Below are 18464 nucleotides of genomic sequence, written 5' to 3' on the forward strand. Positions count from 1 at the left end.
GGGATCTGCCTGTGCTCTGGGGACCGGCAGCAACCAGGGCAGTGCAGGAGAAGCCAGCGGCTCCTGCTGTCCCCAAAGAGGCTTCCCGGTGGTAGGGACGGCTCTCAGCCTCCCCGGGCTCGCTCACCCACTACCCCCATGGACTGGCCGTGGTGGGGCTGCTGCCACTCCAGTGAAGGGCAGGAGCATCGCTCCCCCCGCCCCTTCCACCCCAGCAAAGTCTCTGTTCCTGCACTTGCTGGATGCCATGGCTCCAGCCCTCTGCAGAGCCCCTTCTGCCAGCGCAGGGCCCAAGGAAAGCTCTCTCCTCCCTCGTCTGCCTTCTTCCTTTGCCAGCCCGGAGGAGCAGGTGTGGGGAGGGATGTGCACAGCCCCACAGCAATCTACATTCAGAGGGAGGAGGAGGAAGAGGAGGAGGATCTCTTCCAGCCGGGCACAACCCTCGGCCTCACACATCATCCTCGCCCGAGACTCCCAGCAGCTGATGTCTGGGGTGAAAGGGGCTCAGAGGATGACAGGAGCGCAGAGCTCCTTGCCCCCAACCTCTGCCTCTTCCTCCTGGCTCCCACCCACCACAGGGATGAACTCTGCCCGGAGGAAGCGGGGACGGGACAGGGATGCTGCAGGGAAGCTCCATCCCATTCTGCAGCCTGCCTCTTCCCAGGGCCTGAGCATGCCGGAGACGGGGGCACGGAGCCTATACCCTTGCTCTGGCTGGGGAACCTTATATTAGTGACACATCTACACACACGCACGCACTCACACATGCAAAAATAAGTCTGTTTATTTTCTTGAAAGTGATCTAGAGGACCCTGCAGGCTGGGGACACTTTCTATCCAGTACTCTCCCCGGCTGCCTGGATCTTCCCAGCGCTGGGAGCTGTTGCCTGAAGTGCTGCATTGGTCTCAGCGCCTTTTAAAACACAACGGAACGGTAAATAAGAGGAGGCTACGATAAAAGGAGCTGGCGGCACGAGGGAGAAAGCTCCGTGGAGCGGGGCGCTCGCCCGGGAGTTGGAGGAGCTGCCCCCCGCGCCGGTGACGGTGCTCGGGAGCGGAGTGTAGTGGATGTGGTGGTGAAGGCGTGGTCGTCCTGGCGACGGGGGGGACTCGGCGGTGGGTCACTTGCGGCTCAGCAGGGATCCCAGCAGAAGCACTCCTGCCACTGTCGCCCCGGTCAGGAGCCATTTGTTGAAGGTCTCCTGGCCCTTCCTCACCTCGGCAGCAGCATCGTTCCCATAGAGGTCCACAAACCGCTCCTGTGGGAAGAGAGAAGCAGTGAGTAGAGGGGTGGGAGTGCAGCACAGAGACCATCTCTGACGCTTTCTGGGGCTCCTTCCTCTTCCACGGGAAGGGGCAGGAAGGCTGCTGGGCTCCTGCTGGCAGGAAAGCGGTGGTGGGGACCAGGCGGATGACAGACGCCTTGTGCTTCCTCGCTCTGAATCACGCACAGAGGGCGATGGGGGAAGCACAGGACCAGTCATGAGAAAAGTGGATGCCAGAAAGGATTTGCACGGAGAATACAACGCGGGCAGGGCAGGAGATGCATCACGTGCTCTAGGCTCTCTAAAATTAGCATCGAAGTGTGATAGAAATCATTGCAGCAGGAAAACGCTGGGCTTTATTCCATGGCCGAGGCCTGGGGGAGCGGAAGCAGGGTTGGTGCCCACGGCTGCGGCAGGAGCCCACACCTCACATCCCCCTCGCCGTTTTTGGGTCCAAAGCAGAGCCTCCCACCTCTCTCTCCCCAGAGCCGCATCCCAGCAAGACAAGCTCTCATGTCCTGGCTATCACAGGTTACTCCACAGCATGATGTGGATTTTGCGAATCCCTGCGGCGAAGGCAGACCACTTTGGGTTCGCGAAACTCCTGCCTACCCCCTGGCTTCGGGAGAGCGGGCCAAGCACGAGGCCCAGCCAGGAATGCAGTCACTCCGGCCCAGCTTGTCCGAGCAGGCCACCTCCAGTCCTTCACCTGCAGCAGCCAGAGCTGGTCAGATTCAGCAGAGCCATTGCGCAGCAAACGGCCACAGGGAGGCATGTGATGGGGCTGGGGACAGATTGTCATGGCCTAGGATGAGGGGAGACGGAGGGCAGAGAGAGAGAAGACCACCAGAGCTGAACTGCTCCTGAGAAGAGGCTCTCAGAGAGCACATCTGCCCCCTGCGCCCGTGCAGCACCCCCACGGCACGATGTCACCCCTCCTGCTCCCTTGGGCACCCAGGGACCTCAGACCACCATGAGAATAGCTCATGTCCCCAGGCCACACACACCAGAGGGAAGGAGGGATCCATGGGCAGGCAACATGAAACTGAGAACTTTACGCCCCAGCAGCTCCCAGGTTTATCAGGGCTGAGCAGGAGCGCTGGGGCTAGAGGGAGCTGGAGCTGCGAGCTCAGGGATCGCCAGCAGCTCAGAGCGCTGGACACCTCGGCGTCAGAAGGGGTTTGACGTTGTCGCATCTTGAGCCCATCTTCCCGGCAAGGTCCCCTGTTCCCTGATAAGTGAATGCAGTTCCAGTAACCCGGCTGCTCTGGGAAAGCAGAGATAAGCCCAGCTGACGCTGTGCTTGTGTCATGCCTCACCATGGCCTCCCTGGGGGCAGAGGCAGCATCCCTGCCTGCCTGGGTCTGGCAGCTCTGCCCCTAAGATGCCTCCCATGCCTGCCCCACAGGACCTGCGGGGGGTTTGGTGCCCGGATCATGGCTGGGATAGAGAGGGTCTTTAGGCAGGTGCCTCTCCATGACTTGTGGATACACGGTGCCATTCCCCTGGCTCCCCCAAAACAGCCCCATCACGGTCACAGCTTGCAAGGTATCTCCTCGTCTTGACACAAGATCAAGCTCACTCACAACTTTTCACAGCAAAGTGTGCAACAGATAGGCACACTCGCTTCCAGGGAGCTGGGCTGTGTCCCTCTCCTCGGCCACAGGTATCCCCACCACAGGGGATCAGGTACTTGAACAACCACCCAGGTGAGGTGGCAGCTCAGCACCCACCTCTGCCCCACCAAAGCTCTTCTCTGCCTTACACCAAACACCGTCTCCAGCATCTCCCAACTCCCCCGGCTGCCTTTCACACCCCCTCGACCATGAGGAGGTATCAGCAGACCAGGGGGCAGGGCACTGGGACAACAGGGACTTTGCTAACTCACCCTGGGGCACGTCACTGCTGCTGCCTCACTCAGAGCGCTCTCCGGGGATGTGACAACCGTCCCCGTGACTCCCACCACCCACACAGAGTGGCAGAAGGCAGCTCGCTTCCCACCGGCCCTGCCAGCTGGCACAGGCTCCGCGGAGGTGGTGTGTTGCACCCCAGCCCTACAGGAACGGGCAGGACGGCGGCTCACATGCGGGTTGCCATCCAGGGAGAAAGGTGAGGGCTGCCGCCCACTCCCAGCCCCTCTGCCCGGCCGCCTGCCCAGGTGATGGCCATGGAAATAGTGGAAACATCCTGCAGGGACGTGCTGCAGGAGAGGGATGAGAGCCCAAACCCAGGGAAGGGATATTTTTAATTATGGCACAGGAAATCCCTCTGCTGATAGGTGGTGACAAGCAGCGGAGCGGTGACAGAGCTCAGCACGCAGTACGCAGGCTGGCACAGATAGAGGGCAGAAGGGAACTGGGGCAGAATACACGAACTTGTCCAAAAACAGCCACTGTGGAGTGCCTCCACCACCCCTACAACATCCCTCTGTACCAGGGCCCTCATCCCTGGGGAAGGTCCTTCCCTTGGAAGTATGTCCCAGCCGTGCACCCACAGCACCCGATGCTGCGGGAGCGCCCAGTGGGAGGAGGGAGGTTACGCCCCTCATGATGCATTCCTCAGAAAAAGCCACTTTGCTCGGGGATTCAGTAAGGCCTGCCCCATGGAGCCCCACACATCTCTCTGCAGGCTCCTCATGACCCATGGGAGGGGACGTCCCCACCGTCCCCAGGAAGGCTGCCGAGGTGGAAGGGGCTGCAGAGTCACCTGGCGTCCCCGCAGGGCTGGCAGTGGGGCAGGCACCACGAGAGGGCCCCCACAGCCAGGGCAGGGAGCTGGGGAGGGCTGGCAGCCGAGCCCTGGTGCTGCCTTCTCCACGGTATGTCCCGCCGAGCTTGGGGAAAGGCAGTTCCAAGAAGCATGTTTTGAAGCCCTTACTTCTAAGAAAAGGAAGTGTTTGCTGAACAAGAGATAAATGGCATACGGTGAACCGAGAGCTATCGGGTGCTACAGATGGAGAAGAGCACGACAAGAGCCCCGCACGGGCAGGGAGGGGACACGAGCCCCTCTCGTTCCCCTGGGGACGGAGCAGCAGCTGCTGGAGATGAAGCTGGGGGCTGTGGGAGACTCGGGAGGACAGTGCCTTGCCCTTCCTCAGGGAAACCATCCCCAGGAGGTTGCAATAGCTCAGCCCCTACCCAACTGTGATCCCAGATGTGTCCCCTGGGAATGGCAATCCCAGACCAGAGGGAGTGGGAAAACAGGCAGAAGTGTCCTCCCGCCCCATCCTTGGGGTGGGTTGAAGGTTAGGGAAAGGCAGCTTGCTCAGTTCCCACACCGCCCCGGGCCCCGGCTGCTCTGCACCTGAAGCCCAGCACTCCCAGTACCGATTCTGACCTCTCTGGCTTGGTGTTTGGGATCTCAGGCTTGCCCAGACACGTCCAGATATTTCTGGCCTCCCCCAGTCACCTTTATCTGAGAGGAAATATTTGGAATTCCTGAGTAGCTCCCAAGGACTATGGTAGCAACAGCACGTCAGTGTCTCAACCGCCCTCTCCGTGTGCCCGTGGGCCTCTTCCACCCCAGAGAGGACAGGCTGTTCCACCACCGAACACCCGTCACATCCCCTTCCCCACCCCGGGTAAGACACGTCCGAGAGGAGGATGCTCTGGGGCAGGCGAGGAGGAAGCAGCAAGAGGTTATGCATATGCAAAAGGCAATCGCCCGGCTCTGCCTCTCCTCCCCCAGCGCTGGGGAAGGACACAACGTTTTCTTGCTGGAGTCTAAACCAGCACTTGCTGGGGGGGACGACTTCCCTCCAGCTGCACGGGCTGCTTGCAGGAGACAGAGGACCTGGAGATCCAGACTCCACCGGTGCCCACCACCTCACAGGGCAGGGAGGTTCTGCAGTGCCAAAGGCTCTGGAGGCACCTGCAGCGCCCCAAACTGCAACCCACCACCGGGGAAGACGCAGCAGCCATTTAAACACTGCCCAGCCATACACAACACTGCGGCAGAGAGAAAAGAGGAGTAGGTCTGACCCAAAGTGCTCTATGTTGGATGGCAGAGCAAACTAATTAAGCACAAGGTCTGGCTGACACAGTGTTGACATCCTAGCCTGGAAATCAGAAGGGGAAGACGCAGAGTTTCAGCCTCTTGCTGGTAGCCACCCCCAGAGGTTCAGCTGGTTTCATTCACCAGCGCTGCCCAAGCAGCTCCCCCCGGCCAAGCGGGAGGGAGAACAGTTGCCATTCAGGGCATGCAGAGCAGAGTAGAGCGGGTTCCTCTTTCAAGATAAGCCCCAACTCTGGAGGAAAGAGGATTCAGTAAACGACACTGAACCTTGAGGGCAGGTGAAGGAAGCAGATGTGGGCAATGAATCCCCATCTGGTCTCTCTTAAGCCAGGGGTAGAGTGGGAAGGGGAGGGTGCTGGCCGCTGGGAAGGGCAGAGTTTGGGTGCTCAAAGCTTCCCTTGCACAGGGAGGTGAAGGGTATGGAGGTCACTGAGACACCGGTACGAAGCTCTGATAACCAGCAGAGAAGAGACAGGCTTTACCCAGACTATTCATAGTGAACCAGCGTCACTCGGTCCAACTTCGACAGGGAGAATCTGCCTCCAGCAGGAGCTACACCCCTGACACCCAGCCAGCCTGTCTCCGAGACAGACACCCACAGCAACCAGCTCTGCATGTACAAAAGCCTTTCTCACACAAGGATCTTAATGTGTTTTATCAAAAATTAGTTGGTTTTCCAGCCCCCCCCGTGGAATAAGTCAACATCATTCCCAGACAGATCAACAGAGGTGCAGAGCAGTTAAATGCTTTGCCTAGAGTTGCATACGAGCCAGCAGCATGAGCCACAGCGTCTGACTCCCAATCCATGCATGCTTGTCACGAGGCAATGTTTCACTTGAAAACAAGGCTGTTTCTGTTATACCTTCGCCGTAACTACAGCTGTGTTACTGCTAAGAGGTCTAACACCAATCGCCGGCCAGGAGTGGAGTCATCTGGATGACCAGACATTTGTTAATGAGATGCTGGGAACAGTTTTGTGCTGAGCAGTGAGACAAGCATGGAAAAAAAAGAAAGGCAGCAGCTCAGCGCCGACCTCAACAAAGCCCTGCATCGACAGCAACCTGCTCCCAGAGCCCCTTCGGGCTGCCAGCTCACCACATGGGACTGGCATATGTGAACCTGGAGGTGAAGCACAGAGGGGAAAAGGCAGCTGAGATCTTTCAGAAAAAAAGAAAACGTAAATATTCCCAAAGGCTGCCACTAGGATCCTGTAAACACAGCTCAGCCGGTCCCTACACACTATGAAAGTGGAAGAGACATCCCGGAGGCCCTCCCCTTGCCCTTGTCCCCCAGACACTGCATCCATGTGTGGCCCTGACCATCCCCAGCCCTGTCTGAAGCCCAGGCCTGAAATGAGGGCAGCAGGGACACCGAGCGTGCCTGCGCCAGTCACACAGTACTGCCTGCGGTATCGGGACTGGAGGTCAATGTGACCCCCCGGACCTGGCAGCATGCCAAGGAAACATGTCATCCTAGGCAGAGGGGTCTCCGAGCTTTTCCACATCCTCAGCTTCACCCCTCTGGTCCCCACCTGCACCCTGGGCCAGCCTGGTATGGGGTGGGGAAGGGGCTCTGGGGACAGCACACTCGCAGGTGCAAATGCTCCAGAGACCCAGCTCTAACTGTTATGCAAATGATGACCTCCAGGGAAGCAGCTGCTGATCTCCATGACAATGGCAGGGAATGCCACCAGCCCAGCTGCCTCTCCTGTCTCTCCTGCCCTGGGAGCGGGCACCAGGGTGCTGCAGGCGCTGGGGTGTTGCCCCTGCCCAAGCTCCAGGGCTCTTCGTGCAGAGAAACCCGCAACCCTGAGGGACGCAGCCATAAATTCAAAAAGGTTCATTAAATAAGCACATCCCCACCTCCCCACACACGTTGGGCTGCACCATGCGGGGAGGCTGCCCATGGGGCCGCAGCCCAAAGCCCAACAAACCTGCGGGGGCTTCAGCCTAGCGAGGGCCAGAGCCAGCTCCTTTCTAACCAGAAACAAACCCTCACTAGCACATTCCATCCCTAATCCTCGCTGTGGCAGCCTCCTGTCAAACTGGTTTCATCACCAGCTCCAGGAAACCTGTAATAACCCCACACCATTCAGTACAATTTCAGCATTTTCCAAATACATGAAAGGGGCTCCGGTGACAGCTGTAACCCCCATCCCTGCCCCGGGAGACTGCTGCGCACAGCACGAGATGGAGAGCAGGGAATTGCGCTCTCCGTTCCAGAAATCTGCTGAAACATTCATGTGTATTAAAGCGGGAGATGGTGCGAATGACTAATCTACTTGCATCCATCTTTCATCAGTGTTTCTCCCAGAACTAACCAGGCTGAAGGCTCCCGAAGGTGCTGAAGCCCCGGCCGGCGTTGGGCGAGCTCGGCAGCAGAACGGCTGGCAGGCGACAAGGCTCCAGTACAAAGGCACAGCAAAGAACACATTGGCTGAGCCGGATCCACTCAAGAGATTAGCACCTGCTGGGAATGGGATTGTTTTCCAAAGGGCATTAAGTGGAATAGTCCGAGGAAAGACGGTCTCTCTGATGCTTCTCCCCACCGGACAGATGGTGTCTGAGCCCCGGCAGGCAGAGCAGCCTGCCTGCCTGCCCGCCTTTGTGCGAGGGGCGCGCTCGGGGGGCAGGGGAAGGCTCCTGCTTTAATTTCATGGTTATCTGCTGCCTGTGGTGCTGGGGAGCCCGAGCGCTGTGGCCGGCTCACTGCACTGGACAAACACCTCGGCAGGGTCCCCTGCACCCGAGGAACAAAGCTCAATTTTCACCTTGTCATTGCTCTTCCCAGATGTCACAGCTCCTGTGCAATCGTGCCCTTGTGTAACTATGGGGAAACCTGCACCGAGGAGACGTGCCATGCTCGCGTGTGCCCGGCTGCAGTGCCACGTTCCCTCCTATCCAGAGGCCAAGTCATGCGATGCTGATGGACCTCTCCAGCTCTCAACCGCACCACAAGCCTTACCCCAAGCCCCCACTGCAGGGAACGGCAGCATTACCAGAGCCCACGGGAGCAAGGCTGGATGCAGGGACAGTCCCCATGGGAGACAGGTCCTGGGGAAGGGCCACACGATTGCCTCGAGCCACTTGTCCTCCAGCATCCTGGAGGAGTGCTGGCCAAGCCTCGCCACTTCCCACTTCAGTCCCAGCACCTCATGAGGCTGCTGTAATTCTTACATGCCACTTGAATGAAAAAGGGGAAAGGGTGGAGGTGCAGGAAGAGGAGGAAGATGTGCTCATTCTGTTTTCACTTCCTGTTAGTCCACATGAAATCTCAAATGATTCAGGCCACGAAGTCCCTTTTAGCAAAATCCTTGCTGACTTGAGGGCAGGAAGCAGAGTAGGCAGCTGATGCAGCAAATGTGTGAGAGAGCGGAGCAGCACGAGGAGACTTTGTGCTCTGCCCTGGGCTCCTCCATACGTGTTGTTGCATGAAATAATCACTGGCTGGTGCACTGGAAGCTTCTAAATGAGGTCAGTTGCTCTAATAAAAGATATTAGCTCTCCGGCAAGTTTAATACGCTGGTGAGCCATACCATTACAGGATGGAAGCACTTGCAACACTGCTGTGATGGCTGATATACAGGTAGCAACACCTCATTTTCTCCATACATAAGTCATATGTCACCCAGACACTACCCAGGGCCACATACACGCCCAGCTCCCACATCCCAGCCCAAACCCTGAGCCACAAGCTACACACACAGAGTAATGTCACGTACTGCTGCCAGCCGTGCTCCTTGCACAATGCTCATGCACCTTCCTCAACCTCAATGACGGCAAAAGAGAGATGTGCAAATGGGACTAGCATCATTTGGAGAACTAATGAAGTGATGCAGACAGCTGTCCTGCTCCACCTGAGCGTGGCATTAGCTGCATTCAAACCAAACCAGCTTTGTGCCAGCCTAGGTCTCTTCTTTGAGCTTCCCAAAGAGCCCTTCACCCTCCAGTAGAGAAGAAAACCCTTTCATGCTCCTTCGGGAAGCAGCCAGCTCAGCAGCTCTCTCCCCTCAGGCACACAGTCCTGCCCTCAACAGACAGGTCCCTGCAGGGCTCTGCCCATCGACCCCTCGCACACCGCCAAGCATGAGCGGTTCCTGCTCCAAGCCCTGCCTGCTGCCAAGATGTCACATTTTGGAGTATTTGATTTCACTCTTAAGAGCACCTGGCTAGCAGTGGTACAGGCAGGGAGAACCTGCCTGCTCTTTGTTCTTGGCCAGGTGGAGCGCGGAGCAGACGACACCTGCCTTGGTTTCCTCCTGAGCTCAGGGCCAGGGCTGCGAGACAGGGAGCTCCAGCTCCATCCTAGATCAGGAGCGGGGCAGAAAGGCTGAGCCCGGCCTCTCTCCCACCGGAGGCTCCCCATCTCCAGGGCTCATCTCCCCAGGCAGGATACTGATGCCAGAAGCTAGCTACTAATTGGATCTACTTAAATCAGAAGCTACGTCTGCAGACACAGCTGAAACACAAGCTTGAGCAGGAAGGAGGATAATGCAATAAATTCAAGCAGCTCTCCCCAAGGGAATTGCACAGACCCCTGAAACTTCCCTCTTCACAGATACAGCCTATTACCCTTCCCCGGGCATGCTGTGCAAAACGCAGGGGCAAGCAGTGGTTGAGAGAGTAACCAGCCCCGAACCTGCTGAAACGCCATGCTCACCCAGCTCCCTGCTCCCAGTAGCAGAGGGAAGGCAGACCAGTTACAGCACGACATTCAAACAGTCCCCCCGTGGCCATGGGAGCCTCTCTGGTTAATGCTCCGAATCCCGCTCCTCCCTCTCTCGCTACCCCGGAGGCAGGCAGCAGCGCCGAGTGCACTGGGTTTCCCATTAAAGAGATCCTGAGAGACAGCACTGGGCTGGTACACGTGAGCACGTGTCCGAGAGAAGACACGGGCGGCTGGAGAGATGCTGGCTGCACGGAGGAGCTGCAGCGGGCGTTCCCGCCTGCAGGCAGTCCTTCCCAGCACTGCTCAGCCCTCGGATTCTTTTTTTTTTTTTTTGTTAACTAAATTAAACATGAGGATAAAATAAGCAAAATACCTAAAAATAAAAAATAAAGCGAGCATTTCTACAGCACAACTAGGTCACAGCTCCCCAGCACGCGAGTCGTGGCAGCCACGGTTCAGCCCCTCAAGCCTCCCGGGTTCAAAACTGACATCTCTCTTAAAAGGCTGCCTCCCGAAACCCACACCTGCTCCCCCGGTAAGCCCAGCTGGAGCCATCTGCTAACGGCTCTGCCTCCCACAGCCCTCTGCCCCCTTGCTCCGCTGGGCTGTTCTGCTTCTGTGGCAAAGAGTAACCCTTCTCCCCACCTGAACGTGGTGAGGGCCAGCCCACAGCCTGGAGCTGGCCCTGTGCACCCAGCAAAGCCATCGCATCCCCCCTCCATGGGCACACTGTGGGGAACGCTCTCGCACGCCTCTAGAAAGCACGTCCCCTTAACTTAAACCCTTGGCATCCCAAGGACGCTTAGGAGCCGGACTTCAGAGAGATCTTGCACCAACCACCCCTCTGCCTGTCCTTCCACATGGGGAGTACAGAGGAGGAACAGTTTCTCTGTCCAAGGCCAGGGCGGCAAACCAAGGAGTGCCCTGGCACCGAGGGACATGGCTTCCCTTTCATGCCTCCATTATCCGCGTTAATCTTTAGTTGCTCAGAACAATAGCATTTAAGGGTAACATCCCTCTCGGGAGGGTGGAGGAGGAGGAGGAGAGGTTTGCTGCTTTCCTGCCGTGCAAAGGCAGAGCCACCCCGCAGAGCATACCTTTGCACTGAATCAGCCAGCAGGTAGGTCAACATCCCGACTGCCATCGGGGTCACCAGAGGGGAGACAGCAGCCACCCCCAGCCCCTTTCTGCTCCCACAGCAGAAGCCACCATTAATCCCTCTCCTCTCGGTTCAGCAGGTCTGCAACACTTCTACAACTGATAGCCATCCCTTCCCTTCCCCCAGCTCCTCCTGGGAGCACTCCGGCTTTACAGCTAGTGGGGAAAGAGCTGCTGGAGAAATACTCCTTGTAACATCAAGATGGGACTGTGCTTACAGCCGTCAGCAGCTTGGTAAAAATCAAAAGGAGAGAAGCTTAAGCAAAGGCCTTGAAGCATTGCACACCCATTCAGCCTGTAGCCGCTGTGGGCCGCAGGCGTATCGCTGCTCCCTGGGGTAAACCACGTACACAAACCATACGGAAGCTGGGAGGAAATCAGGTGCAGCACCCCAAATACGTACAGAAAGCTGCAGCTTCCACATGGGGCAAAAAGAGCACGCTGCTCCCTCCCACCCCATCTGCTGTGGTGGGACACCCCATTGCTGCTGAAATGGGGAGAGACCCCAGGCAGCGCTGGGGGGAACCCAGCTCCAGTTTCAGACAGGAGCAGGATGATCAGGAAGACTGACATTACCCAGAGCAGCTGTGAACACAGAGGAGCAAGAAACAGTTTGTTAGTTATTTCACAGGTCTTTTTTTTGAAACGACACTCCATTCTTCGGATTAAAGAACCTCAGAGTGCTTTATGAATCCGAGTTCCCAGTGGCTTCCCTGGGAGGGAAGGAAACGCTATCCCTTTTCCTGAAAGACCACGGGGTTAAGTGGGCTGCTCTGAGCCACAGCCAGTGACGGGCAGGAGCTTTGCCTTTCAGGCGCCTGCTCTAATCACAGATCTAAGGAACTTAATCAAACTGCACCGCACACCGAGAGGCAGCAAGGAAAACAGGCAGGGCCCCAAAGAAGGAGAACGGTAAATGGGGCGAAGAGCAAAGCTCTCAAAACTCGCCTCTGCGTCGTTCTTGGTCTAGCGGTAGGAATGCTGCTGCGGGCCGGGCAGGAAGCTGCAGTGGAAGTCATTCCAATGGCATTTCCTGGAGAGCACTGCAGAAAAGCCTCCCAGGTCGAAGGCAGGATGAGAAGCTGCCAGGGATCTGCATGCTGAGCCCAGATCTCCAGCCGCCAGCAAGGATACAGCTACCTGGGATGGCTACACCAGGCAGGACAGACCGAGCCAAGACCCTGCAGGCAGTGACCGGCAGGCAGGCAGTTCCCACAGCCAGAGAGGAACAGCCCGTACTGCGAAGGGACACGAGGGACCCAGCTGGCAGGGGAAGAGTATTTTTGTCATCCCAAGCAGGTGATGACAATGGAGGCATCATCTCATCTGCAAGGGATCCAGACTGTAAAATAATTACAGAGGACAAAGTGGAAAGCGATAACCCAGCTAAGCTTCGCAGACCACTGGTTGGGATTCATCTCTAAGCAAAGCGTGGCCTTGGCTATCCACAGTCACTTCCTACAGCCAGCTCTGCTGCCTACTGGCCAGCAAGTTAAACCGATGGCTGCGATCTCAAACTGGATTAGCAGTGCTGTGTCATCCCCGAAACCCAACGTGTTAACACTCAGAACAGCAGAGCTTTGGGAAACAGCGCTCACCCCGGAGGGAGCTGCGTTCCCCATTCAGTGCAATGCGCAGGTGTGCCCCTTCCACACCTAGCAGGCCACTCCTCTCTGAGTCTCAGGGCACAACGGCAGCAGAATTCAAACTTGCACTTATCTTACACTGCCCAAAAAGCTCAGACCAACAAAGCATGAGGATCCTGGGGCACCCGGGATCAGCTAGATACTGTGGTGGCTGCAGGGAAGGCTTGTGCGCCTTACCTGGGTGATGGCATAGGGCCAAAAAGCATTTCTGAAGAGCTGAAAACCAAAGGCTTGCCCTCAACCTGAAACCATTGAGAAGCTTGCAGCAAGAGCACAGGACGAAATCCCAGCTGCACTCTTGTCATATGACACAGGCTGAGTCATTTCCTATTATTCAAGAAAAAAATTTAAAAGGTAGAAAATGAGTTTGCTATATTGACATCTTCTAAGGGTTTTCCCCAAACAGAACCACAAGCTTTCAGTCCACCACAGAGCGACACAACAAATACACCCCAGCATATCGAGCCCTGCGTGGTCAGGGCCAGCCAAGAGCCTGGGATGCACAGAGCCAAGGTGGGAAGCAGTTAGTCCTCTTTCAGCCTAGCCCAGCTTGTTGGGATTCAGATGTCACAGACTGGTGGCAAAGATGCGCTTTGCTTTCAGTCCTGGCCTGGCACAGACCCTTCCCGCTGGTTCCCCCCACACCCCCTGCAAACAGGAAACCTCTTGCCTCTATGTCCATCGATCTACCTCCAAGCCCCCAAGGAACACCCTCTTTAAACCTCACTCTGAACATAGATTCAGCCTTGAAAGAAAAACTGTCATCCATTGGAGGGTCACAACCAGGCAGGAACTACTGCTCACTTTCCTTTCTCAAACAGATTAAACACGGTCAGTACATCTCTGCCTGCCAGGCTCTCTCCCGCTCGCCCTGCGCTTCCCCCTCCTGCATTCCCACTCATCAGATTTCTCCCCCCATGACTCCCGATCCCCACTGGGATCACTGTTTGAACTTCACAGCTAGTGGAATCTGGTCCTGGCCAAAACAACTGCCTCAGGAAAGCCTCCTCTTTGGTTTTGACGGCTCACCAAGGCAGCAGCTCTCTTCTGGCTGGTTATTAAATGGCCCCCTTGGGTTGTTCTTGTTTGTTTTCTCAGTGCCAGATTGTGGAGAGGAGGGCAAACCAAGGCAGGGACAGTAAACGTGACAAAATACACTCACTACACTATGGAGATAGATTTGCCATTTCCCCTTCGCCTCAAAAAATGATTTCTCAAGAAAACTGCTACAGCCCAGCACAGAGCAGCCTACAGGGCCCTTCAAAGGCAACCTGCACCCCACAGCCATCCTACGCTTGCCTTTGTTCCACTGGTGAGGAATGAAATAGAGCTTCCTACACGACCAGGCTGCGCGATACCTGTGATAGAGCCGCGCTCCTTCCCTCTTTCAGAGGGGCTTTCCAGGAAGAGAAGTGCTGCAGCGCTCTAAAACACAAACCACCTGGTCCCTGCCAAGCAGGCCTGCCAGAACTTGCATCTCTCCCACCAGGACCTGCCTGCTGCACCTCTCAGGAGAGCTTTGTTTGTATGGGACGGGCTCTAACAGCTCAGATGCACCAAACAGGCTCCCTGTGCAAACAGGGTGTCAGGAGAGGGACCGCTCCGTCACAGTAAGTGCAAGGTGGCACTTACTTTCCTTGCTGGCAGCAGGCCAGCCGTTCTCCCCCCCTGCAGCTGAAGTCGCAGAGCATCTCCACGCACACCCCATGCGTGAGGCACTCGGGAGCTCTTATGGCTCCTGTGCTGCCACCGCACCGCGCCATCCCTACGCTTGGAGCTGCACGGCTGTCCCCTGAGAAGGGACACGGTGAAACCTGAGTGCGGAGGAAAGCTAATGCTGAGACGTCAAACAAGAACTGGGTTGGGATTTGCAACAGGCTGGCAGCAGCAACACTGCCCAGCCCTTTTTTTTTGGTGGCTGGTGGGGCGGATCCCCCCCAACTATGGCCTTTACCACCCTGCCTGGTTCCCCTTCAGCTACTGGCACAGCCTGGGCAGCAGCCCAGCCTGAGCGGTGAAGTTAGAAGCCCCGTTCAAGGTTAGAAGAAGAGAGCAAGGTTGTTCCCCTGGGTGGGAAACACAGCTAACGGTGATCTTCAAAGCAAGAGCTGGTGGGCGGGTCAGATAGAGAGGAGTCCTGACCCTTCCGCAATCTGTTGAACAAATATTTGCTCCAAACAATGAATTTACAGACAGACACAAAAAAAATTGAAGAGTCTTAACCATGATGGTTGGGGGTGGGGAACAGAGGGAGGAGGTATTTCATTCCCCACAAGCAGGGACCAGTGATTTTCCACCAGTGATTTAATCTAAATCCCCCAGAGAGTTCATTTACAAAAAATCAGATTGCATTATCGCCTAGGTCTCCAGGATACAGCCCAATCCGTCACTAACAGCAACAGCCACACTAGCTTGGAAACCTCAATTTGATCACTCAATTCCAAGACTAATCTGTGGCTTTAAAAGCCAAAGCCAGAGGGAGGGGGAAGGAACTCAGCATTTGGCCAGGGTTATCTGCAGGATGAGAGAGCTAATGGGCCAGATACAGCCTGATGAAATGGCCAGCAGATCCCCAGTTATTAATCGAAACCAAGCCCCAGCAGCCCCACCCGGGTAGTGCCCCAGGGCAGCCCGCATTCCTGGAATTCCTGCACCCTGTGTGAACCTGCTCCCTCTCCCTGGGTGCACCCACTTTCCCTCTTCTCCAGAGACCCCGACACCACCGGCCAAGCGTGAGGAGCTGCGGAGCTCTGTGGGGCTCCTGTGCCTCTTCTCTATCAGGAGGGTGCAGAGCACAACGCCGGGCTCAAAGCTTCCTGCCCTCTCCTCAAGATGCAGGGGCCTGCTGATGGACTATGAGATGACCAGGGCTGAAAGCCCTTAGCTCACCAGCAAGGCAATTCCCCACCGTTTAGATGCTAACGCCTGACAGCATGAGCTCTTTCCAGTGGGGCACCAGTAAAGGTTACACCAGCGGGGAATCACTAAGATGCAGAAGCAAAAAGAAAACTCAGACATCTGTAGGTCATATACCTCCCGCTGGCAGTCCCAGGCAGCACCGCGCAGCCGGACCCGGCATTTCAAGAATGCTTCCTGAAGAAATGCTTATTCATGTTAATACCTCACCATTGAAAGCTTACAGGGTTTGCTGCTGGGGCAGCTGGGAGTATTGCTCCCTGCCAAGCAAGAAGCAGCTGCAGGTTTAGCAGCTCGCCAGCGCAGAGGTTGCTCCCACCTCAGCCCTGGCTCCCACCACATCAGCTCCCACTGGCCCAGCAGCCCACCCACCCACAAGGATCTGCCATGGGATTCACTTCACCGTGAGCACGGCAGAAGGCAAAGTCCTGTCTCCAGAATGAAGAAGTAGCTGTTACCCCAGCAGACCGCAGGCCAGCCCGCCAGAGCACTTCAAGCTCCGAGAGGAGGAAGCTCCACTCCCTGCTGTTAAATGACACCAGGACCATGCCCAAGAGCAAGGGGTCCTGCTTGAAGAACAAGCTTGGATGACATTAGATTTCCAAAGGCTCTTGGAAAACAGGTCTTTTACATAACATCCAAGGAGAAGGAGAAAAAATAGGGATGGAGAAGGACACGACTGAGCACAAACTGTGTCACTGTGATGGACTGACCCTCTTGAGGCAAGAGTATTATGAGCACAGAGGGAAAGGCCACACACCCCTCTATCTCCCTGCAAGGTCTAGGACATGCACTACCAAAAACAATGCAGGGAGCTACGCTCTGGTTTGGCCAGTACTGCTGCTGGCCTGGAGCAAGGGAGGACATGGGCTGCCACTCCCACCGAGAAGAGGAGTTCTTACCCATCCGCCATTCTCCTGGATCCAGGGATCTAGGTGGTCGGTCAAGTACGTGGTCATCCAAGATACAATGCGTCCCACCAATACCCGCATCTCCTTGTCAACGCTCTCCACACACAAGGCTCCTCCGAAGGAGAAGAAAGCCACAATGCGACCCCAGTTCACTCCATCGCGGAAGAGTTCATTCACTACCTGCTCAAAGCTCTGATATGCCGTGCCAGGGGTGATGTGGAGCTGGGAAGTGAGGTCGCTGAAAGCCCGCCGGTACCTCAACTCAAACTCATCCCCTGCGTCTCTCAGCGCCTGCCTCACATCGGCTGCTTGAACGATTTCATGGACTTCGAGGCTGCTCCGGTGCACGGTGGCTCCATTCACTACGTGGCTGGCGGGCGGGTGCCAGGAGGGGCTCCCGTTGAGGACGCCGTCCATCTCGGCCTCCTCCGCTGCAAAGTCAGTCCTGTTCTCATCCTCCTCCTCCAGCTGACTCCAGCTGTATCCCTTCTGTGAGAGCTTGTAGGAAACAAAGTCAATCACTAACTCCCGGTTACTGCTGGACATTTTCACACCTGGGATGCCCTCAATGAGTCCATGGTCCAGAGCACAAGCAGATCAGCACTTAGCAGGTCCCGACTCCACTCTTCTTCTTCACGACGGATGGAAACATTTGACCTTTGCACAGACAAACACCAGAAAAGGAGAAAGGCAAAGAAACGGTTAATGCTACAGCTTTTAGATGCACCCGTGCCACGAACACTGATAGCTTATCATCAGACTGAGATCATCCCACAGCCTTATGCCGAGACTCAGGGCCACCGGATTGAAGCCGCGGGGAGAATCGACCGCAACACCCACCCTCCACCTCCCGGGAAACCAATCTCGAGCCCCAGGGGACCCCGCCGGTTCGCTCCGAGCAGCCCCCGGTCCCCAACGCCAGGCTCTCACCGGGTGCAGACACCGCCTGGCAGACCGGCTGCGGGCCGGGCCGGAGCGGAGGCGGCTCTCACTCTGCTGGAGCTGCGGGCCGGACCGGCCGCGCTCCGCCAGTCCCGGAGTGCCGCGGAGGCGGACGCAGCACCGCCCCCGCCCGCTCCGGCTCCGCCCGTTAAAGGGCCCGGCTCCCCCCGCCCCCCTCCACCGGCGTTGCCCAACGGCGGCCGGCGGAAGCAGACAGGCAGCGTTGCCCAAGGGTTACGGCAGCCCCGTGCAGGGCCCGGTTTGACGGTAACCGCGGCGCAGCCCCCCCCATACCGCCACTCGGCCCTGCGTTCTTACGGGAGCTATCCCGGTCGCTCGCTGCGGCTAGCAAGGCGCTGCCGCCGGGGCCGGGCCGGTGACTCACTGGGCCGCGGCAGGCGGGAGGGCCGCAGGGGGCGGCCTGGCCCCCCCCGTCCCCCGGCCACCGTACCGCCCCTCTCGGCCGCCGTACCGGGGCGGGGCGGCGAGCACGGGGCCCGCGCACGAGGGCCGACGGGGCGCCCGCGAGGACGGCACCCGCCCACGCCGCCCGCCCCTCACTCGCCAGCCAATCACCCGCCGGGGAGAGCCCCGAGGGGCGGGGCCCGTAAGCGAACTCTCCCATTGGCTGAGCCGCGCGTCGCTCACGGCCTGCCCCACTCCGCCCCTCACCTCAGCGGCCGGTGGAGGGTCCGCGTCCTTCCCCGCCCCTGCCCCGCGGGCCCGGCCGGCAGCGACGCCAGGGGTCGCCGGGAGCCCCGCCGGGCCTCGGCCCGCTCAGCAGTCCTCGGGCTCCTTCCGCATCGCCCGCCGAGCGGCCGCCGAGCTCCTGGGCCGCGCCGGGGGGGTGCGGTAGGGTGGGAGGGGGCAGGAGGGGGCGGTGCGCATGCCCACGGCGCTGCCAGGCTGGGCGGGGAGCAGCGCGCATGCGCGGGGAGGGCGGGG

General features: G+C 57.8%; 1 protein-coding gene across 3 annotated transcripts; it reads right to left on the minus strand.

Annotated features, from left to right (window-relative positions):
* Positions 1-766: 766 nt before the first annotated feature.
* BCL2L1 (BCL2 like 1) lies at positions 767-18357 on the minus strand. 3 transcript variants are annotated; one of them, XM_074605775.1, is made up of 3 exons: positions 18192-18357; positions 16569-17234; positions 767-1258 (listed from the first exon to the last, which is right to left on the minus strand). In XM_074605775.1, exons 2-3 carry the CDS (start codon positions 17121-17123, stop codon positions 1121-1123), a joined length of 693 nt encoding a protein of 230 aa, XP_074461876.1. In that variant the 5' UTR covers positions 17124-17234; positions 18192-18357; the 3' UTR covers positions 767-1120. The 3 variants fall into 3 exon arrangements, with proteins under 3 accessions (XP_074461876.1, XP_074461875.1, XP_074461874.1); XM_074605774.1 differs by lacking the exon at positions 18192-18357 and adding an exon at positions 17838-18046; XM_074605773.1 differs by lacking the exon at positions 18192-18357 and adding an exon at positions 17508-17633.
* Between the last annotated feature and the right edge of the window lie 107 nt (positions 18358-18464).

The sequence above is a fragment of the Larus michahellis genome, chromosome 12 (assembly GCF_964199755.1).
Source record: "Larus michahellis chromosome 12, bLarMic1.1, whole genome shotgun sequence".
NCBI lineage: Eukaryota > Metazoa > Chordata > Aves > Charadriiformes > Laridae > Larus > Larus michahellis.